The sequence below is a fragment of the Glandiceps talaboti genome, chromosome 18 (assembly GCF_964340395.1).
Source record: "Glandiceps talaboti chromosome 18, keGlaTala1.1, whole genome shotgun sequence".
Classification (NCBI taxonomy): domain Eukaryota; kingdom Metazoa; phylum Hemichordata; class Enteropneusta; family Spengelidae; genus Glandiceps; species Glandiceps talaboti.
In genome coordinates, this window is record NC_135566.1 from 21,960,949 (window position 1) to 21,985,584 (window position 24,636).

Sequence of the window (24,636 nt, forward strand, 5' to 3'; positions counted from 1 at the left end):
AGACATTAGACCCAAAGTTACCACTTATTAGATGGAGTATAAAGACATTAGACCCAAAGTTATCACTTATTAGATGGAGTATAAAGACATTAGACCCAAAGTTATCACTTATTAGATGGAGTATAAAGACATTAGACCCAAAGTTATCACTTATTAGATGGAGTATAAAGACATTAGACCCAAAGTTACCACTTATTAGATGGAGTATAAAGACATTAGACCCAAAGTTATCACTTATTAGATGGAGTATAAAGACATTAGACCCAAAGTTATCACTTATTAGATGGAGTATAAAGACATCAGACCCAAAGTTACCACTTATTAGATCGAGTGTAAAGACATCAGACCCAAAGTTATCACTTATTAGATGGAGTATAAAGACATCAGTCCCAAAGTTATCACTTATTAGATCGAGTGTAAAGACATCAGACCCAAAGTTACCACTTATTAGATGGAGTATAAAGACATCAGACCCAAAGTTATCACTTATTAGATGGAGTATAAAGACATCACACCCAAAGTTATCACTTATTAGATGGAGTGTATAGACATCAGTCCCAAAGTTATCACTTATTAGATGGAGTATAAAGACATCACACCCAAAGTTATCACTTATTAGATGGAGTATAAAGACATTAGACCCAAAGTTACCACTTATTAGATGGAGTATAAAGACATTAGACCCAAAGTTATCACTTATTAGATGGAGTATAAAGACATTAGACCCAAAGTTATCACTTATTAGATGGAGTGTAAAGACGTCAGACCCAAAGTTACCACTTATTAGATGGAGTATAAAGACATCAGACCCAAAGTTACCACTTATTAGATGGAGTATAAAGACATTAGACCCAAAGTTACCACTTATTAGATGGAGTATAAAGACATCAGACCCAAAGTTACCACTTATTAGATGGAGTATAAAGACATCAGTCCCAAAGTTATCACTTATTAGATGGAGTGTAAAGACATCAGTCCCAAAGTTACCACTTATTAGATGGAGTATAAAGGCATCAATCCCAAAGTTACCACTTATTAGATGGAGTATAAAGACATCAGTCCCAAAGTTATCACTTATTAGATGGAGTATAAAGGCATCACACCCAAAGTTATCACTTATTAGATGGAGTATAAAGGCATCAGACCCAAAGTTACCACTTATTAGATGGAGTATAAAGACATCACACCCAAAGTTATCACTTATTAGATGGAGTGTAAAGACATCAGACCCAAAGTTACCACTTATTAGATGGAGTATAAAGACGTCAGACCCAAAGTTATCACTTATTAGATGGAGTATAAAGACATCAGTCCCAAAGTTATCACTTATTAGATGGAGTATAAAGACATTAGACCCAAAGTTACCACTTATTAGATGGAGTATAAAGACATTAGACCCAAAGTTACCACTTATTAGATGGAGTATAAAGACATTAGACCCAAAGTTACCACTTATTAGATGGAGTATAAAGACATTAGACCCAAAGTTACCACTTATTAGATGGAGTATAAAGACATTAGACCCAAAGTTACCACTTATTAGATGGAGTATAAAGACATCAGTCCCAAAGTTATCACTTATTAGATGGAGTATAAAGACATCAGACCCAAAGTTACCACTTATTAGATGGAGTATAAAGACATTAGACCCAAAGTTACCACTTATTAGATGGAGTATAAAGACATTAGACCCAAAGTTACCACTTATTAGATCGAGTGTAAAACATCAGTCCCAAAGTTATCACTTATTAGATGGAGTATAAAGACATCAGACCCAAAGTTATCACTTATTAGATGGAGTGTAAAGACATCAGTCCCAAAGTTATCACTTATTAGATGGAGTATAAAGACATTAGACCCAAAGTTACCACTTATTAGATGGAGTATAAAGACATCAGACCCAAAGTTACCACTTATTAGATGGAGTATAAAGACATTAGACCCAAAGTTACCACTTATTAGATGGAGTATAAAGACATTAGACCCAAAGTTACCACTTATTAGATGGAGTATAAAGACATTAGACCCAAAGTTATCACTTATTAGATGGAGTATAAAGACATTAGACCCAAAGTTACCACTTATTAGATGGAGTATAAAGACATTAGACCCAAAGTTACTACTTATTAGATGGAGTATAAAGACATTAGACCCAAAGTTATCACTTATTAGATGGAGTATAAAGACATTAGACCCAAAGTTACCACTTATTAGATGGAGTATAAAGACATCACACCCAAAGTTATCACTTATTAGATGGAGTATAAAGACATTAGACCCAAAGTTATCACTTATTAGATGGAGTATAAAGACATCACACCCAAAGTTATCACTTATTAGATGGAGTATAAAGACATTAGACCCAAAGTTACCACTTATTAGATGGAGTATAAAGACATTAGACCCAAAGTTATCACTTATTAGATGGAGTATAAAGACATTAGACCCAAAGTTATCACTTATTAGATGGAGTATAAAGACATTAGACCCAAAGTTACCACTTATTAGATGGAGTATAAAGACATTAGACCCAAAGTTATCACTTATTAGATGGAGTATAAAGACATCAGACCCAAAGTTATCACTTATTAGATGGAGTATAAAGACATCACACCCAAAGTTATCACTTATTAGATGGAGTGTAAAGACATCAGACCCAAAGTTATCACTTATTAGATGGAGTGTAAAGACATTAGACCCAAAGTTACCACTTATTAGATGGAGTGTAAAGACATCAGACCCAAAGTTACCACTTATTAGATGGAGTATAAAGACATCAGACCCAAAGTTATCACTTATTAGATGGAGTATAAAGACATCAGACCCAAAGTTATCACTTATTAGATGGAGTATAAAGGCATCAGTCCCAAAGTTACCACTTATTAGATGGAGTATAAAGACATTAGACCCAAAGTTATCACTTATTAGATGGAGTGTATAGACATCAGACCCAAAGTTATCACTTATTAGATGGAGTATAAAGACATCAGACCCAAAGTTATCACTTATTAGATGGAGTATAAAGACATCACACCCAAAGTTATCACTTATTAGATGGAGTGTAAAGACATCAGTCCCAAAGTTATCACTTATTAGATGGAGTGTAAAGACATCAGTCCCAAAGTTATCACTTATTAGATGGAGTGTATAGACATCAGACCCAAAGTTATCACTTATTAGATGGAGTATAAAGACATCAGACCCAAAGTTATCACTTATTAGATGGAGTGTAAAGACATCAGTCCCAAAGTTATCACTTATTAGATGGAGTATAAAGACATTAGACCCAAAGTTATCACTTATTAGATGGAGTATAAAGACATCAGACCCAAAGTTATCACTTATTAGATGGAGTGTAAAGACATCAGTCCCAAAGTTATCACTTATTAGATGGAGTATAAAGACATTAGACCCAAAGTTATCACTTATTAGATGGAGTATAAAGACATCAGACCCAAAGTTATCACTTATTAGATGGAGTATAAAGACATCAGACCCAAAGTTATCACTTATTAGATGGAGTATAAAGGCATCAGTCCCAAAGTTATCACTTATTAGATGGAGTGTAAAGACATCAGACCCAAAGTTATCACTTATTAGATGGAGTGTAAAGACATCAGACCCAAAGTTACCACTTATTAGATGGAGTATAAAGACATTAGACCCAAAGTTATCACTTATTAGATGGAGTATAAAGACATTAGACCCAAAGTTATCACTTATTAGATGGAGTATAAAGGCATCAGACCCAAAGTTACCACTTATTAGATGGAGTATAAAGGCATCAGACCCAAAGTTACCACTTATTAGATGGAGTATAAAGACATTAGACCCAAAGTTACCACTTATTAGATCGAGTGTATAGACATCAGACCTAAAGTTACCACTTATTAGATGGAGTATAAAGACATCAGTCCCAAAGTTATCACTTATTAGATGGAGTATAAAGACATTAGACCCAAAGTTACCACTTATTAGATCGAGTGTATAGACATCAGACCCAAAGTTACCACTTATTAGATGGAGTATAAAGACATTAGACCCAAAGTTACCACTTATTAGATCGAGTGTATAGACATCAGACCCAAAGTTACCACTTATTAGATGGAGTGTAAAGACATTAGACCCAAAGTTATCACTTATTAGATGGAGTATAAAGACATCAGTCCCAAAGTTATCACTTATTAGATGGAGTATAAAGGCATCAGTCCCAAAGTTATCACTTATTAGATGGAGTATAAAGACATCAGTCCCAAAGTTATCACTTATTAGATGGAGTATAAAGGCATCAGACCCAAAGTTATCACTTATTAGATGGAGTATAAAGACATTAGACCCAAAGTTATCACTTATTAGATGGAGTATAAAGGCATCAGTCCCAAATTTACCACTTATTAGATGGAGTATAAAGGCATCAGTCCCAAAGTTACCACTTATTAGATGGAGTATAAAGGCATCGGTCCTAAAGTTATCACTTATTAGATGGAGTATAAAGACATTAGACCCAAAGTTACCACTTATTAGATGGAGTATAAAGGCATCAGTCCCAAAGTTATCACTTATTAGATGGAGTATAAAGACATCAGTCCCAAAGTTACCACTTATTAGATGGAGTATAAAGGCATCAGTCCTAAAGTTATCACTTATTAGTTGGAGTATAAAGACATTAGACCCAAAGTTACCACTTATTAGATGGAGTATAAAGACATTAGACCCAAAGTTACCACTTATTAGATGGAGTATAAAGACATCAGACCCAAAGTTACCACTTATTAGATGGAGTATAAAGACATTAGACCCAAAGTTACCACTTATTAGATGGAGTATAAAGACATCAGACCCAAAGTTACCACTTATTAGATGGAGTGTAAAGACATTAGACCCAAAGTTATCACTTATTAGATGGAGTATAAAGACATCAGACCCAAAGTTATCACTTATTAGATGGAGTGTAAAGACATTAGACCCAAAGTTATCACTTATTAGATGGAGTATAAAGACATTAGACCCAAAGTTATCACTTATTAGATGGAGTATAAAGACATCAGACCCAAAGTTATCACTTATTAGATGGAGTGTAAAGACATCAGACCCAAAGTTACCACTTATTAGATGGAGTATAAAGACATTAGACCCAAAGTTATCACTTATTAGATGGAGTATAAAGACATTAGACCCAAAGTTATCACTTATTAGATGGAGTATAAAGGCATCAGACCCAAAGTTACCACTTATTAGATGGAGTATAAAGGCATCAGACCCAAAGTTACCACTTATTAGATGGAGTATAAAGACATTAGACCCAAAGTTACCACTTATTAGATCGAGTGTATAGACATCAGACCCAAAGTTACCACTTATTAGATGGAGTGTAAAGACATCAGACCCAAAGTTATCACTTATTAGATGGAGTGTAAAGACATTAGACCCAAAGTTATCACTTATTAGATGGAGTATAAAGACATTAGACCCAAAGTTATCACTTATTAGATGGAGTATAAAGACATCAGACCCAAAGTTATCACTTATTAGATGGAGTGTAAAGACATCAGACCCAAAGTTACCACTTATTAGATGGAGTATAAAGACATTAGACCCAAAGTTATCACTTATTAGATGGAGTATAAAGGCATCAGACCCAAAGTTACCACTTATTAGATGGAGTATAAAGGCATCAGACCCAAAGTTACCACTTATTAGATGGAGTATAAAGACATTAGACCCAAAGTTACCACTTATTAGATCGAGTGTATAGACATCAGACCCAAAGTTACCACTTATTAGATGGAGTGTAAAGACATCAGACCCAAAGTTATCACTTATTAGATGGAGTGTAAAGACATTAGACCCAAAGTTATCACTTATTAGATGGAGTATAAAGACATTAGACCCAAAGTTATCACTTATTAGATGGAGTATAAAGACATCAGACCCAAAGTTATCACTTATTAGATGGAGTGTAAAGACATCAGACCCAAAGTTACCACTTATTAGATGGAGTATAAAGACATTAGACCCAAAGTTATCACTTATTAGATGGAGTATAAAGACATTAGACCCAAAGTTATCACTTATTAGATGGAGTATAAAGGCATCAGACCCAAAGTTACCACTTATTAGATGGAGTATAAAGGCATCAGACCCAAAGTTACCACTTATTAGATGGAGTATAAAGACATTAGACCCAAAGTTACCACTTATTAGATCGAGTGTATAGACATCAGACCCAAAGTTACCACTTATTAGATGGAGTGTAAAGACATCAGACCCAAAGTTACCACTTATTAGATCGAGTGTATAGACATCAGACCCAAAGTTACCACTTATTAGATGGAGTATAAAGACATTAGACCCAAAGTTACCACTTATTAGATGGAGTATAAAGACATCAGACCCAAAGTTACCACTTATTAGATGGAGTATAAAGGCATCAGTCCCAAAGTTACCACTTATTAGATGGAGTGTAAAGACATTAGACCCAAAGTTACCACTTATTAGATGGAGTATAAAGGCATCAGTCCCAAAGTTACCACTTATTAGATGGAGTGTAAAGACATTAGACCCAAAGTTACCACTTATTAGATGGAGTGTAAAGACATTAGACCCAAAGTTACCACTTATTAGATGGAGTATAAAGACATTAGACCCAAAGTTACCACTTATTAGATGGAGTATAAAGGCATCAGTCCCAAAGTTATCACTTATTAGATGGAGTATAAAGACATTAGACCCAAAGTTACCACTTATTAGATGGAGTATAAAGGCATCAGACCCAAAGTTACCACTTATTAGATGGAGTGTAAAGACATTAGACCCAAAGTTATCACTTATTAGATGGAGTATAAAGGCATCAGACCCAAAGTTACCACTTATTAGATGGAGTATAAAGACATTAGACCCAAAGTTACCACTTATTAGATGGAGTATAAAGGCATCAGACCCAAAGTTATCACTTATTAGATGGAGTATAAAGACATCAGTCCCAAAGTTATCACTTATTAGATGGAGTATAAAGACATTAGACCCAAAGTTACCACTTATTAGATGGAGTATAAAGACATTAGACCCAAAGTTATCACTTATTAGATGGAGTATAAAGGCATCAGACCCAAAGTTATCACTTATTAGATGGAGTATAAAGACATCAGTCCCAAAGTTACCACTTATTAGATGGAGTGTATAGACATCAGAACCAAAGTTATCACTTATTAGATGGAGTATAAAGACATTAGACCCAAAGTTACCACTTATTAGATGGAGTGTATAGACATCAGACCCAAAGTTACCACTTATTAGATGGAGTGTAAAGACATCAGACCCAAAGTTATCACTTATTAGATGGAGTATAAAGACATCAGACCCAAAGTTACCACTTATTAGATGGAGTATAAAGACATCAGTCCCAAAGTTACCACTTATTAGATGGAGTATAAAGACATTAGACCCAAAGTTATCACTTATTAGATGGAGTATAAAGACATTAGACCCAAAGTTATCACTTATTAGATGGAGTATAAAGACATCAGACCCAAAGTTATCACTTATTAGATGGAGTATAAAGACATTAGACCCAAAGTTACCACTTATTAGATGGAGTATAAAGACATTAGACCCAAAGTTATCACTTATTAGATGGAGTATAAAGACATCAGACCCAAAGTTATCACTTATTAGATGGAGTGTAAAGACATTAGACCCAAAGTTACCACTTATTAGATGGAGTGTAAAGACATTAGACCCAAAGTTACCACTTATTAGATGGAGTATAAAGACATTAGACCCAAAGTTATCACTTATTAGATGGAGTATAAAGACATTAGACCCAAAGTTACCACTTATTAGATGTAGTATAAAGACATTAGACCCAAAGTTACCACTTATTAGATGGAGTGTAAAGACATTAGACCCAAAGTTATCACTTATTAGATGGAGTGTAAAGACATCAGACCCAAAGTTATCACTTATTAGATGGAGTGTAAAGACATTAGACCCAAAGTTACCACTTATTAGATGGAGTGTAAAGACATTAGACCCAAAGTTACCACTTATTAGATGGAGTATAAAGACATTAGACCCAAAGTTATCACTTATTAGATGGAGTATAAAGACATCAGTCCCAAAGTTACCACTTATTTTCTATGACTATTGTTTTCACTCCACTGTTTCAATAGTGATTTCCAATAATCAAAACTTGCCTAACCAGTATTGTTACACACAGTTCTTTACATAGTTTTCATGACTTTGTGCATTGCCATGTGATATCAACAGCCATGACTAAATTAGCTCTCACTTTGTCCAATTCTTGCAATCTTTACCCCATAAATGTCCATGTGAACTGACAGGAAATTCCATAGCTGAGATATGGCATGTTGAAAGTACTGACTGCACAATTCAGTCTTTGTTGATATATTGACCCACTATTCAGTATAGACTGACCCACTATTCAGTATAGATTTACCCACTATTCAGTACAGACTGACCCACTATTCAGTACAGATTGACCCACTATTCAGTATTGATTGACCCACTATTCAGTACAGACTGACCCACTATTCAGTATAGATTGACCCACTATTCAGTACAGACTGACCCACTATTCAGTATAGATTGACCCACAATTCAGTATAGATTGACCCACTATTCAGTACAGACTGACCCACTATTCAGTATAGATTGACCCACTATTCAGTATAGATTGACCCACTTTTCAGTATAGATTGACCCACTATTCAGTACAGATTGACCCACTATTCAGTATAGATTGACCCACTATTCAGTATAGATTGACCCACTATTCAGTATAGATTGACCCACTATTCAGTACAGATTGACCCACTATTCAGTACAGATTGACCCACTATTCAGTACAGATTGACCCACTATTCAGTACAGATTGACCCACTATTCAGTACAGACTGACCCACTATTCAGTACAGACTGACCCACTATTCAGTACAGATTGACCCACTATTCAGTACAGACTGACCCACTATTCAGTACAGACTGACCCACTATTCAGTATAGATTGACCCACTATTCAGTATAGATTGACTCACTATTCAGTATAGATTGACCCACTATTCAGTACAGATTGACCCACTATTCAGTACAGATTGACCCACTATTTAGTACAGATTGACCTACTATTCAGTATAGATTGACCCACTATTCAGTACAGACTGACCCACTATTCAGTACAGACTGACCCACTATTCAGTATAGATTGACCCACTATTCAGTACAGATTGACCCACTATTCAGTATAGATTGACCCACTATTCAGTACAGATTGACCCACTATTCAGTATAGATTGACCCACTATTCAGTACAGACTGACCCACTATTCAGTACAGATTGACCCACTATTCAGTATTGATTGACCCACTATTCAGTACAGACTGACCCACTATTCAGTATTGATTGACCCACTATTCAGTACAGATTGACCCACTATTCAGTATAGATTGACCCACTATTCAGTATAGATTGACCCACTATTCAGTACAGATTGACCCACTATTTAGTACAGATTGACCTACTATTCAGTATAGATTGACCCACTATTCAGTACAGACTGACCCACTATTCAGTACAGACTGACCCACTATTCAGTATAGATTGACCCACTATTCAGTACAGATTGACCCACTATTCAGTATAGATTGACCCACTATTCAGTACAGATTGACCCACTATTCAGTATAGATTGACCCACTATTCAGTACAGACTGACCCACTATTCAGTACAGATTGACCCACTATTCAGTATTGATTGACCCACTATTCAGTACAGACTGACCCACTATTCAGTATTGATTGACCCACTATTCAGTACAGATTGACCCACTATTCAGTACAGATTGACCCACTATTCAGTATTGATTGACCCACTATTCAGTATTGATTGACCCACTATTCAGTACAGACTGACCCACTATTCAGTACAGATTGACCCACTATTCAGTATTGATTGACCCACTATTCAGTACAGACTGACCCACTATTCAGTACAGATTGACCCACTATTCAGTACAGATTGACCCACTATTCAGTACAGATTGACCCACTATTCAGTACAGATTGACCCACTATTCAGTACAGATTGACCCACTATTCAGTATAGATTGACCCACAATTCAGTATAGATTGACCCACTATTCAGTACAGATTGACCCACTATTCAGTATAGACTGACCCACTATTCAGTATAGATTGACCCACTATTCAGTATAGATTGACCCACTATTCAGTACAGACTGACCCACTATTCAGTATAGATTGACCCACTATTCAGTACAGATTGACCCACTATTCAGTACAGATTGACCCACTATTCAGTATAGATTGACCCACTATTCAGTATAGATTGAATGATTAACATTACAATAACCTGTACACCATGACCCAATATTAGAATCTAATCATTTTACTTGTAACATTACAATAACCTGTACACCTTGACCCAATATTAGAATCTAAACATTTTACTTGTAACATTACATTAACCTGTACACCATGACCCAATATTAGAATCTAATCATTTTACTTGTAACATTACAATAACCTGTACACCTTGACCCAATATTAGAATCTAAACATTTTACTTGTAACATTACATTAACCTGTACACCATGACCCAATATTAGAATCTAAACATTTTACTTGTAACATTACAATAACCTGTACACCATGACCCAATATTAGTATCTGAACATTTTACTTGTAACATTACAATAACCTGTACACCTTGACCCAATATTAGAATCTAAACATTTTACTTGTAACATTACAATAACCTGTACACCTTGACCCAATATTAGAATCTAAACATTTTACTTGTAACATTACAATAACCTGTACACCTTGACCCAATATTAGAATCTGAACATTTTACTTGTAACATTACAATAACCTGTACACCATGACCCAATATTAGAATCTAACAGTTTTAGTAGTGAAGTCACAAGGACCAGACAATCGTTTTCTGTAGCTCTATCAAACACCTGTCTTTTTACATTATAAAACTGTTTTCCATGTTGTCATTTACTTACAGGGTCTTGGTACAGTGGCTGAAAAGTTTCCTATTCTAGCTCAGATGTGTATTCATGCATTGGAAGACTTCCTAGTTACTCCTTCCCCAGTACTTCTAAAACTACACAAACAACATAACATAAGTTCAGTAGGACTTGGTGTTAAGGTGACAGTTGGTGGCAAGTCAGCTACTTTTATCAGTGGCTTGTCTGATGCTGATTTGACACCATTTGAAAAGTTAAGAGATGCTGCTATCCATAATCTCTGCAGGTATTGTAGACTATATTAATCTATCTCAGTGTTTCCGCTGCCCACTCGCCAAATCACAAAATGCAAATAAAATCTGCATTTGGCGAGAATATTTTTGATACAATTAGACAAACTTGCGAAGCCAATTTAGAATAGGGCACCAGAAAATCTATGCATAATGCTTGTGGTTTCTTTGTCGCAACGTGGAATATCCATAATTTAAACTACAAATCCTCAAAAGTTAAACAAGTCATAAAATTGTTACATCAGCAATGTCGTCTTTACCAGGCCTTCCACTACGTAGGCCGAAAACACGAAACAATACGGTGAATACCGCAACGTACAAACTGAGTTCCATGACATGAAGTACGAACGACAGCGTGAACTTTCAATTTGACAGAGATACAGTTGTAAAAGCGTTTGATACAAATTTTGTGTCGCTGATCTGAGGAGAACTGTTAACTCAGTATACATGAAGATATTTGTTTATTCTTGAACGATACATAACCTGCGAACCATGTCCACCTCAGACGAAGCGCAGAGCATGGTGTAGTGACGATAAATTCACGTCATGCGTTCGATCTCGTAACGAAGCTTAAAAAGAAAAAGTTTCAGTTTTAGTGAGAATGAAATGGTGATGGCAGTTTGAATTTATCTAAGTGAACTTTTCAGGAAAGACTGTCCAACGATGTGGTCCATTTGATCATCATTTCACTCGTGAGGGAAGATGCTTCGCCGTAATGGCCGTGCTATTGATGGAAACCCTTTCTAACCACATCTGTTAATAAGTAACCAATCACGTCGATAAGTAATGATAATATCACGTAGTTTCTAAACTACCCAAGAGGTGCTCTCCACGTCAGGAAATGATCATGGGCACATGAAACTGTTGAAACGTTATGCATACGTTGGATCATTCAAATTTCACAGGTCACACTGCACATAGATTTAGAAAATAGTTACAATGAGAACTGACTAAAACATAGACTTGTGGTGCTACAACTTCGAAGCAAAGATGAGAGCCGTACATTTGCCAACATGACATGAAAAGTGTATGTAAATGAACAGAGTAAAAACATATAATTATACAAGTGCGTGTTATTGTCTGTATTTAAATAAGTTCATTTTTATCACAAAAGTTTGGCTAATTGAAAGTCTGGTTTGGCTAATAAATTTTGAGGCAAATTAGCCAAATTGCTAGTAAATTTTTTGACCCAGAGGAAACACTGTATCTTGTGAGTCCAGGCACATAACTTTAGCCAGCATAGCATTGTGAGTCCAGGCACATAACTTTAGCCAGCATAGCATTGTGAGTCCAGGCACATAACTTTAGCCAGCATAGCATTGTGAGTCCAGGCACATAACTTTAGCCAGCATAGCATTGTGAGTCCAGGCACATAACTTTAGCCAGCATGGTCTTGTGAGTCCAGGCACATAACTTTAGCCAGCATATAGCATTGTGAGTCCAGGCACATAACTTAGCCAGCATAGCATTGTGAGTCCAGGCACATAACTTTAGCCAGCATATAGCATTGTGAGTCCAGGCACATAACTTAGCCAGCATAGCATTGTGAGTCCAGGCACATAACTTTAGCCAGCATAGCATTGTGAGTCCAGTCACATAACTTTAGCCAGCATGGTCTTGTGAGTCCAGGCACATAACTTTAGCCAGCATAGCATTGTGAGTCCAGGCATATAACTTTAGCCAGCATAGCATTGTGAGTCCAGGCACATAACTTTAGCCAGCATGGTCTTGTGAGTCCAGGCACATAACTTTAGCCAGCATAGCATTGTGAATCCAGGCACATAACTTTAGCCAGCATAGCATTGTGAGTCCAGGCACATAACTTTAGCCAGCATGGTCTTGTGAGTCCAGGCACATAACTTTAGCCAGCATAACATTGTGAGTCCAGGCACATAATTTTAGCCAGCATAGCATTGTGAGTCCAGGCACATAACTTTAGCCAGCATAGCATTGTGAGTCCAGGCACATAACTTTAGCCAGCATATAGCATTGTGAGTCCAGGCACATAACTTAGCCAGCATAGCATTGTGAGTCCAGGCACATAACTTTAGCCAGCATAGCATTGTGAGTCCAGGCACATAACTTTAGCCAGCATAGTCTTGTGAGTCCAGACACAGCACTTTAGCCAGCATGGTCTTGTGAGTCCAGACACAGCACTTTAGCCAGCATGGTCTTGTGAGTCCAGACACAGCACTTTAGCCAGCATGGTCTTGTGAGTCCAGGCACATAACTTTAGCCAGCATAGCATTGTGAGTCCAGGCATATAACTTTAGCCAGCATAGCATTGTGAGTCCAGACACAGCACTTTAGCCAGCATAGTCTTGTGAGTCCAGACACAGCACTTTAGCCAGCATATAGCATTGTGAATCCAGGCACATAACTTTAGCCAGCATAGCATTGTGAGTCCAGGCACATAACTTTAGCCAGCATGGTCTTGTGAGTCCAGGCACATAACTTTAGCCAGCATAACATTGTGAGTCCAGGCACATAATTTTAGCCAGCATAGCATTGTGAGTCCAGGCACATAACTTTAGCCAGCATATAGCATTGTGAGTCCAGGCACATAACTTAGCCAGCATAGCATTGTGAGTCCAGGCACATAACTTTAGCCAGCATAGCATTGTGAGTCCAGGCACATAACTTTAGCCAGCATAGTCTTGTGAGTCCAGACACAGCACTTTAGCCAGCATAGCATTGTGAGTCCAGACACAGCACTTTAGCCAGCATAGTCTTGTGAGTCCAGACACAGCACTTTAGCAAGCTTTCAATATCTGATTTCATTCAAACCAGACATAACAGTGACATATTGTAGAATGATCGATATAGACAGTCATGTACATGTCACTTTGTTTTAAATGATGTAATTGGATGTGACCAAATGGCAGTCATATTTAGGGTAATTAGAGTTGTCCATTGACTGAGTGGTTAGCTTTGTGTCTCTTACCACTACAGTCTTGGTTGGGTTACAATACTAAATTGATAATTGTTTGCATTTTCTTACTTTTATGCTAAATATGCATAATAGATGTAATGTAATAGAAATTTACCATTTTTAAATACCAAAAAAGTGTTTGCGATGTACGAGAAATGGCTTGATTTTCTCAACTGCCATGAACACCAAGTTCAAAGGTCAAGGTTTTAAAAAGAGGTGGACTACTTACATTTGATTCTCAATTGTAGGTCACTGAAGGCTGGGCTACAAGAAAACTCAGACTGTGTACAGGCATTCCTTGCATCAGTATCAAACAGATTGTATACAGCAGAAACCAGTGATAGGTAAGTACTCAAATAAACCAGTCATAGGTAAGTATTCAAATATGTAAAGTAAAAAATCTTATTCTGTCATTTTGATTGTAGTTGGTTTTGTGAAAACAACACCATTGTTTAGATGTAATTAATAATTTAAGTCTACACTAGGTATGGTAACAGACAGACATATAGGTCTACACTAGGTATGGTAACAGACAGACATATAGGTCTACACTAGGTGTGGTAACAGACAGACATATGTCTACATTAGGTGTGGTAACAGGCAGACATATAGGTCTACACTAGGTATGCTACAGACAGACATATAGGTCTACATTAGGTATGGTAACAGACAGACATATAGGTCTACACTAGATATGGTAACAGACAGACATATAGGTCTACACTAGGTATGGTAACAGACATACATATAGGTCTACATTAGGTGTGGTAACAGGCAGACATATAGGGCTACCCTAGGTATGGTAACAGACAGACATATAGGTCTACATTAGGTGTGGTAACAGGCAGACATATAGGTCTACATTAGGTGTGGTAACAGACAGACATAGGTCTACACTAGATGTGGTAACAGACAGACATATATGTCTATATTAGGTGTGGTACCAGGTAGACATATAGGTGTACATTAGGTGTGGTAGCAAACAGACATAGGTCTACACTAGATGTGGTAACAGACAGACATATAGGTCTACATTAGGTATGGTAACAGGTAGACATATAGGTGTACATTAGGTGTGGTAGCAAACAGACATAGGTCTACACTAGATGTGGTAACAGACAGACATATAGGTCTACATTAGGTGTGGTAACAGACAGACATATAGGTCTACACTAGGTATGATAACAGACATTGTAATATTCATTTAGATCTACACTAGATATGGTAACAGACAGACATTTGTAATATTATTTCACTCATTATGAAAACAGACCTTGTAATATCCATTTAAGGGTATTAGTTATGGTAACAGACAGACCTTGTAATATTCATTTAAGGGTATTAGTTATGGTAACAGACAGACCTTGTAATATTCATTTAAGGGTATTAGTTATGGTAACAGACAGACCTTGTAATATTCATTTAAGGGTATTAGTTATGGTAACAGACAGACCTTGTAATATTCATTTAAGGGTATTAGTTATGGTAACAGACAGACCTTGTAATATTCATTTAAGGGTATTAGTTATGGTAACAGACAGACTAATTTATTGTTTAATCTATCCACTACAGGGAATCTACATTGACTTCTATTAACACAATTCTAACACTGGGTCATGTGGCAGTAATTTTACGCAGTACTCCAAGGACGATGGAAAGTATCTTTCAGATATTTCAACAACGTTTTTGTCGGCCGCCATCACCACTGGATGTCTTGATTGTAGACATGTTAGGATGTATGATAATTAGTGGTTCAGTAAGTCTATACATGCTATTTTTATGACCCAAATTGTGACCCCAGTTCATGGCCCTAAGTGTCACCGCACTGACCCTGACTTTGACTTGAAACATGACCCCTGATTTTGACCCCATGTGACCCCTGATTTTTTGTCCCCGCCGGACAAAGTCCGGGACGGGGACTTATGGATTGGGTTCCATCTGTCCGTGCGTCCGTCCGTCCATCCGTCCGTCCGTCCGTCCGTCCGTCCGTCCGCAGCCGTTTCTTGGAGATGCCTGGACCGATTTTTTTCAAACTTGGTACAGGGGCAACATACAATAGCATACATATGCACGTCAATTTGTTTCATGATACGATCCAGTATGGCCACCTAGCAGCCATTTTGTTTGCAAATTTTCCCTGTCTAAAGCCATAACTCAGACATGCTTGAACAGATCTCATTCAAAGTTGGTATTAGGACAGTGTTCTATGGCATATATGTGCATATTCATTGTTGTCATGATACGATCCAATGTGGCCGCCTGGCAGCCATTTTGTTTGTGAATTTTCATGTCCAAAACCATAACTCAGACATACTTGAACAGATCTCATTCAAAGTTGGTATTAGGACAGTGTTCTATGACATACATGTGCATATTCATTGTTGTTGTAATATGATCCAATATGGCTGCCTGGCAGCCATTTTGTTTGTGATTTTTCCATGTCCAAAGCCATAACTCAGACATGCTTGAACAGATCACATTCAAAGTTGGTATTAGGACAGTGTTCTATGACATACATGTGCATATCCATTTTCATCGTGATATGATCCCCCATACCCGACCAATCCTTTATTGTTGTAGGCATGTTCCATGTCCAACAAGCAGACACAACATATCTAAGTCTGTTTGATTTAGGTTCACAAGTGTTGTTGCGTGATCAGAGTAGTGATAATTCCTTAAAACCCAATTATAGCGGGGAGTATGTCATTCTCAATGACTTGTTATGACAAGTATGACCCCTGATTTTGATAACATACTTACCCTGAGTTTGACCGCAAGTGACCTCTGATTTTTACCACGTGACCTCTGATTTTTACCACAAGTACTTGTATGACCCCTGATTTTGATCACAAGTGAACTCTGATTTTGACCACAAGTAACCGTCACCCATAATTTTGACCACAAGTGATCGTCACCCATAATTTTGACCACAAGTAACCGTCACCCATAATTTTGACCACAAGTGTGAGTCAAGAGTGTAGACTCCTTACGTTCCAAATATGTATTACTTTGACATGAGAAAGTTAGGTAATTGTTATTTTGAAAGTCTCTTTAATGAAAAACATTGCTGTTGTGTTTTTGGAAGAGTTGTGACATTTAATTGTCAAAATGATTGTGTACATTGTACCAATGAAAATACTAGCCTGTAATATGATTGTGTACATTGTACCAATGAAAATACTAGCTTGTAAAATACATAGTTTAATAATTGGTAAAGTTTGGTGGTTGGTTGAGGAGTAACTTTAACAGCAGTGTCAGCTACAACTCATACGGTATAGTGTAATCAGATACTGAACAGTGTGATAGAGTCAAGATGTCATGTACATTTATCTATTGTTGATTCTGGTATGAGGCTGTATGTACTTCCTTGCATAACAATACCTATCATCATTATTTCGATGAATGGGTCAGATATTAGTGTTTGTATTCTAACTATATTGTTGGCATGTGATATAAAACCTAGCATACTAATATGAATACTATTATATTATCTGTTGATTTCAGTCATCAATTTATCAGGTTGTAATGAATATGTTCATTCAAATCAGTGTGGAAGCTGGTTCAGCAACATATGGAACAGATGACACACATGGTTACAGGTAGGTTTAGTAGTATACTAACAGGATGAAGCGAGCATGTAGTCGATCGAACATTCGATCGCTTCATTGATTGATTTATTATTATTTTGAATGATTGATCAATAGAACGATTAATTTTTGTGGTGAAATAAAACTTATTTTGTGTGTGATATTTGATCAACTGATTGATTGATTTTTGTGGTGATATAAAACTTGTTCCCTTCTTTCCCTTGCTACTTTTCTCTCTTTCAGCTGTATTTCAGACCACTAAAAGAACTGACTAGCAACGCAGACTTTCCTGTGGTGTGTGTCACTTATTTGATTTAGCAGTAATCTTTTAATCCTAATTAGGAATCCACTGTTTATGTACAAAGTCGCAATGTTACATTTGATCACGTAAAGTAACATGATATTTGGTCCCGAGATACATCCCAACCGAATGTTGACAGTCTGTCAGACAGCTTAAAACATGTTCCTGTATATGTGTGTGTGTGTGTGTGTGTGTGTGTGTGTGTGTGTGTGTGTGTCTGTCTGTGTGTGTCTGTCTGTCTGTGTCTGTGTGTCTGTGTGTGTGTCACATGTCTGTGTGTGTGTATGTGTGTGTGTGTGTGTGTGTGTGTGTGTGTGTGTGTGTGTGTGTGTGTGTGTGTGTGTGTGTGTACTATAGTATATGACGTGTACTTGTAGTTGTATCAGGTTACCAAACACGTTTGTTGACATGTATTTTGATGGTGAAATGATAGATTTTGATGACCGCGTGAATGGAGTGAAATTTAGGAACTGACTTTTATGACTCTGAGAACAAGGACGACCATTATTATCAATGACATGATTGAAAAATGTCCTACACAAGTGGTGAAGAAAAAAAATTAGCGGCTACAAGCAAGGGTAATAGAGTCGAAGTATAGTTTATTCTTATCCCTGGCCTACAGTACAAGCAACTTTAAGAGAGCATAATTCATCTGAAGCTACAGTGATTTTGATTTTGACAGTCTTCAGTTCAGGTCATAGAAGACACCAACCTTTGACCATTTCCAATCTATACTTTCTGAGTCAATTGCAAAAATCTGTAAAGACATGAAGTATCTTTGTACACAACATTTGACAGTCTTTGGAGAGAGTCTAAAACAAAAGGCATGCTTATTATATAGGCCGAGTCTAGTACCACCCCGGTGTCAGCAGCCGGTCCTCACTGGAGAGTCTACTACCACCGCGGTGTCAGCAGCCGGTCCTCACTGGAGAGACTACTGCCACCCCGGTGTCAGCAGCCGGTCCTCACTGGAGAGTCTACTACCACCGCGGTGTCAGCAGCCGGTCCTCACTGGAGAGACTACTGCCACCCCGGTGTCAGCAGCCGGTCCTCACTGGAGAGACTACTACCACCCCGGTGTCAGCAGCCGGTCCTCACTGGAGAGACTACTGCCACCGCGGTGTCAGCAGCCGGTCCTCACTGGAGAGACTACTGCCACCCCGGTGTCAGCAGCCGGTCCTCACTGGAGAGACTACTGCCACCCCGGTGTCAGCAGCCGGTCCTCACTGGAGAGACTACTGCCACCCCGGTGTCAGCAGCTGGTCCTCACTGGAGAGACTACTACCACCCCGGTGTCAGCAGCCGGTCCTCACTGGAGAGACTACTACCACCCTGGTGTCAGCAGCCGGTCCTCACTGGAGAGACTACTGCCACCCCGGTGTCAGCAGCCGGTCCTCACTGGAGAGACTACTGCCACCCCGGTGTCAGCAGCCGGTCCTCACTGGAGAGACTACTGCCACCCCGGTGTCAGCAGCCGGTCCTCACTGGAGAGACTACTGCCACCCCGGTGTCAGCAGCCGGTCCTCACTGGAGAGACTACTGCCACCCCGGTGTCAGCAGCCGGTCCTCACTGGAGAGACTACTGCCACCCCGGTGTCAGCAGCCGGTCCTCACTGGAGAGACTACTGCCACCCCGGTGTCAGCAGCCGGTCCTCACTGGAGAGACTACTGCCACCGCGGTGGCACTAGCCATTCCTCACTGAAACGGCTAGTGCCACCACCCATGATACCCCGGGCCACGATATTTCTCGTCGCTGAACATTTCCCAACAAATAAATCATACAGAACCCTTCAAATGCTTCCATTTTACCTTAAAACACCAAATGGAAGGCTATTATTTAATTTCTCGCGCAGCGCACAACCAGTCTCTGTAGTGGTGGTGTCACAAGTGTTAGCGTATGCATAACATCGGTTCATGCCCGGCCGAATGGCTGCCATTACGGTGACTTTTTGAGCGATTGTGCGCTGCACGAGAAATGAAATAATTAGTTTGCATTTGGTATTATAAGGTAGAATGGAAGCGTTCGAGGAGTTCTGTGTGATTTATTTGTTGGGAAAGGTTCAGCAACGAGAAATATCGCGGGTGGTGGCACTAGCCGTTCCAGTGAGGATCGGCTACTGCCACCGCGGTGGTACTAGACACTTCGTATTATATATTCATAAATAAAGATTGCTAGGAACAAGCAACTTTAACGAAGCACTTGAAAGATGAGCAAGACAGTAGGGAGAGGGATTAAGAGCCCCATTCACAGTAGTACAATAGGTGTTGCTAGGCTGTTCTTTTAGTGGTCTTAGGCTGTATATAATTCTCCCTCTTTATTGACTGAATAAAGACATTTTGTCCATTCTTTTCTTATTTAAAATTAAAAACCCTAATCTCATAGTTACCAGGGCATAGATTACAGGCCCAATTTTTGCTTTATCTCTTATCTACTGGGTTATTATCACACACTCAGTGATGTGTAAACTAGTATAGAAGATAGACTCTCTTTTTTAGACTAGCTTGTACATGAATGACTGTTTGTATAGTGTAATAATCTCCCAAAAGATAAGAGATAAAGCAAAGTGTTAATGTAACAGGTCCCTTGGCAATTACAAGATTATGGTTTGTTTTGATTTTATTTAATATAAATATTTTATTATCTGATATAAATTTTGTTTTCTTCCGTCCCTGTCTACTTTTCTCTCTGTAATTCACTCTTTATTGACTAAAGAAAGACATCTTGTCCATTCTTTCCCTCTTGTCTAAATTAACACAAAAATCAATGAGTCAGTTGATTAAATATCACACACAAATAAGTTTTATTTCACCACAAAAATTGATCAGCCAATTGATCAAGCATTCAATCAAATGATTAATCAATCAATTACATGCTCACTTCACTCTGTGGTGTACTAACAAATATCACTACAACACCTTATAACGTGATCTACACATTTCATTACAGTACAAAAAGGGAGTGTTCTCCAGAAGACTATATGTGTGTGTGTGTGTGTGTGTGTGTGTGTATGTATATATATATGTGTGTGTGTGTGTGTGTGTGTGTGTATGTATGTGTGTGTGTATGTATGTATGTATGTGTGTATGTATGTATGTATGTGTCTGTGTGTGTGTATATATGTATGTATATGTGTGTGTGTATGTATGTATGTATGTGTCTGTGTGTGTATATATGTATGTATATGTGTGTGTATGTATGTATGTATGTGTCTGTGTGTGTGTATATATGTATGTATATGTGTGTGTGTATGTATGTATGTATGTGTGTGTATGTATGTATGTGTGTGTATGTGTATGTGTATGTGTGTGTATGTATGTGTGTGTGTGTGTGTGTGTGTGTGTGTGTGTGTATGTATGTACAAGTATGATCAAAGTTGATCAATTGACAACTTAAAGTTATTGATTTCCTTGTAACTGTTTCTAACATTTATTTTCATCTAGACATTGTTCATTGGCTGTCATCAATGCACTAGCCAACATAGCTGCCAACCTGGAAGGAGAAAGTGAACAACAAGAACTCCTTGTACGACTCTTGGAACTGTTTGTACAGCTAGGTCTTGAAGGTAAAAGAGCCAGTGAGAAAGCTCCTACAGCTATCAAAGCATCAAGTAGTGCTGGTAATTTAGGTGTTCTCATACCAGTACTTGCATTGGTAAGAATAACAACAGTTATTACTCTACTTGTAAACTGACAAAACCCACATGAACCATAGACGGGCTTTGCATATGTACTCAGTGGCTACTTCCATTTGTTTGTATCATGTATATCCAGACTTAATCCAAGACAATATGAGGTCATAAGTCATATCTTGGAGTTCACACTTTGCAATCTTCAGACAACTAATTTAGTTTGTAAAGATCTATTATGTTAATATAAAATACTTGTTGATATTTTATGTGAACATATGTAGACCTTTCGACAAACTCAATTAGTAATCTGAAAATTGCAAAAGTGTGAAACCATGAGTTACCTCATAATGTGTTGGATTAAAGTGGCCATATGGATGACTATGCCAGAACCCTGTAATGTGTGTGTGTGTGAGTGCAGGGTAGCATACTTGGGATATTTACACTCATGCTTGCAGTCTTCTCTGTGGCAGGATACTCATGAAAGTGCAGCAGAAAACACTGCAGCATGAGTGCAAATTCCCCTGAGGCTGAGTATCACCACTGGCACTCACATGGCATGGGGTACTGTTATTACATATGTTTAACTGAAACAACAAATTTCTATAAAAAAATGACACAGTACAGTGACTGCAATCACATACCGGTATGTACGTACGTACGTACGTACGTACATGTGTGTGTGCGTGCATACATACATACACACACACACACACACACACACACACACACACACACACACACACACACACACACACACACACACACACATCCATGTATGCATACGGATGTACGTACGTACATACATACATACATACGTACGTACGTACGTACATACATGTTGCATACATGTAAATTTTCCATTTGCCTCTATGTTTTAAAGTTATACACAACTTTGTTGTTGTATGTATGATACATATTATAATCACATATTCTTTTTAACCTACAGCTGGTAAAAAGACTGCCACTAATCAGCAATCCTAAACCACGTCTTCACAAACTATTTCGTGATTTTTGGCTCTACTGTGTAGTCATGGGTTTTGCTGTAGAAGAATCAGGTAATAAAGATATTCAACATCTGTAGAGCAAATGTACACCAATTGTTTATTGTAGTTATTGTGATTTGTGGGAGCCTACCCATTGGTATTGAATTCATTGTAATATGCATTTTAACACTGCCACCAGCAATTACCCAATGGAATTGATTTATATTGGCACTAGGTCAGACACCCCCTCTATTGCAATGGTTGAAACCTGAGTATTGACTGGAACATTAACAAAAAACTAAATGAAAGTACTGGGCCCTTGCTTGAATGTGAGCGCTAATGTACGGTAGTTAAATATAGCATAGTATACCGACATTCTAATGTACGGTAGTTAAATATAGCATAGTATACCGACATTCTAATGTACGGTAGTTAAATATAGCATAGTATACCGACATTCTAATGTACGGTAGTTAAATATAGCATAGTATACCGACATTCTAATGTACGGTAGTTAAATATAGCATAGTATACCGACATTTTAATGTACGGTAGTTAAATATAGCATTATACGATAGTATACCGACATTCTAATGTACGGTAGTTAAATATAGCATAGTATACCGACATTCTAATGTACGGTAGTTAAATATAGCATAGTATACCGACATTCTAATGTACGGTAGTTAAATATAGCATAGTATACCGACATTCTAATGTACGGTAGTTAAATATAGCATAGTATACCGACATTCTAATGTACGGTAGTTAAATATAGCATAGTATACCGACATTCTAATGTACGGTAGTTAAATATAGCATAGTATACCGACATTCTAATGTACGGTAGTTAAATATAGCATAGTATACCGACATTCTAATGTACGGTAGTTAAATATAGCATAGTATACCGACATTCTAATGTACGGTAGTTAAATATAGCATAGTATACCGACATTCTAATGTACGGTAGTTAAATATAGCATAGTATACCGACATTCTAATGTACGGTAGTTAAATATAGCATAGTATACCGACATTCTAATGTACGGTAGTTAAATATAGCATAGTATACCGACATTCTAATGTACGGTAGTTAAATATAGCATAGTATACCGACATTCTAATGTTACTAAATTGGTAAATTTGTCTTCATCAATCCAATTTAAAGTACATACATGTCACACTGATTGTTGAAATGTTTGACAAGGTACAGCAGTTGTAAGAAATGTGTTACCATTTAGTTACTCTACAGATTTCTGAAATGTTTGACAAGGTACAGCAGTTGTAAGAAATGTGTTACCATTTAGTCACTATACAGATTTCTGAAATGTTTGACAAGGTACAGCAGTTGTAAGAAATGTGTTACCATTTAGTTACTCTACAGATTTCTGAAATGTTTGACAAGGTACAGCAGTTGTAAGAAATGTGTTACCATTTAGTTACTCTACAGATTTCTGAAATGTTTGACAAGGTACAGCAGTTGTAAGAAATGTGTTACCATTTAGTTACTATACAGATTTCTGAAATGTTTGACAAGGTACAGCAGTTGTAAGAAATGTGTTACCATTTAGTTACTCTACAGATTTCTGAAATGTTTGACAAGGTACAGCAGTTGTAAGAAATGTGTTCCCATTTAGTCACTACAGATTTCTGAAATGTTTGACAAGGTACAGCAGTTGTAAGAAATGTGTTACCATTTAGTCACTATACAGATTTCTGAAATGTTTGACAAGGTACAGCAGTTGTAAAAAATGTGTTACCATTTAGTTACTCTACAGATTTCTGAAATGTTTGACAAGGTACAGCAGTTGTAAGAAATGTGTTACCATTTAGTCACTATACAGATTTCTGAAATGTTTGACAAGGTACAGCAGTTGTAAGAAATGTGTTACCA

General features: G+C 37.5%; 1 protein-coding gene across 1 annotated transcript in view; it reads left to right on the forward strand.

Moving 5' to 3' along the window:
• LOC144449831 (phosphatidylinositol 4-kinase alpha-like) overlaps positions 1-24,636 on the forward strand; it is a 197,398-nt gene that overhangs the window by 63,173 nt on the left and 109,589 nt on the right. Inside the window, exons 10-15 of the mRNA XM_078140404.1 lie at positions 11,055-11,302; positions 14,487-14,582; positions 15,811-15,994; positions 17,743-17,837; positions 21,569-21,779; positions 22,703-22,811. Of these exons, the coding sequence (XP_077996530.1) occupies positions 11,055-11,302; positions 14,487-14,582; positions 15,811-15,994; positions 17,743-17,837; positions 21,569-21,779; positions 22,703-22,811 (943 nt within the window). The remainder of the gene's footprint in view (positions 1-11,054; positions 11,303-14,486; positions 14,583-15,810; positions 15,995-17,742; positions 17,838-21,568; positions 21,780-22,702; positions 22,812-24,636) is intronic.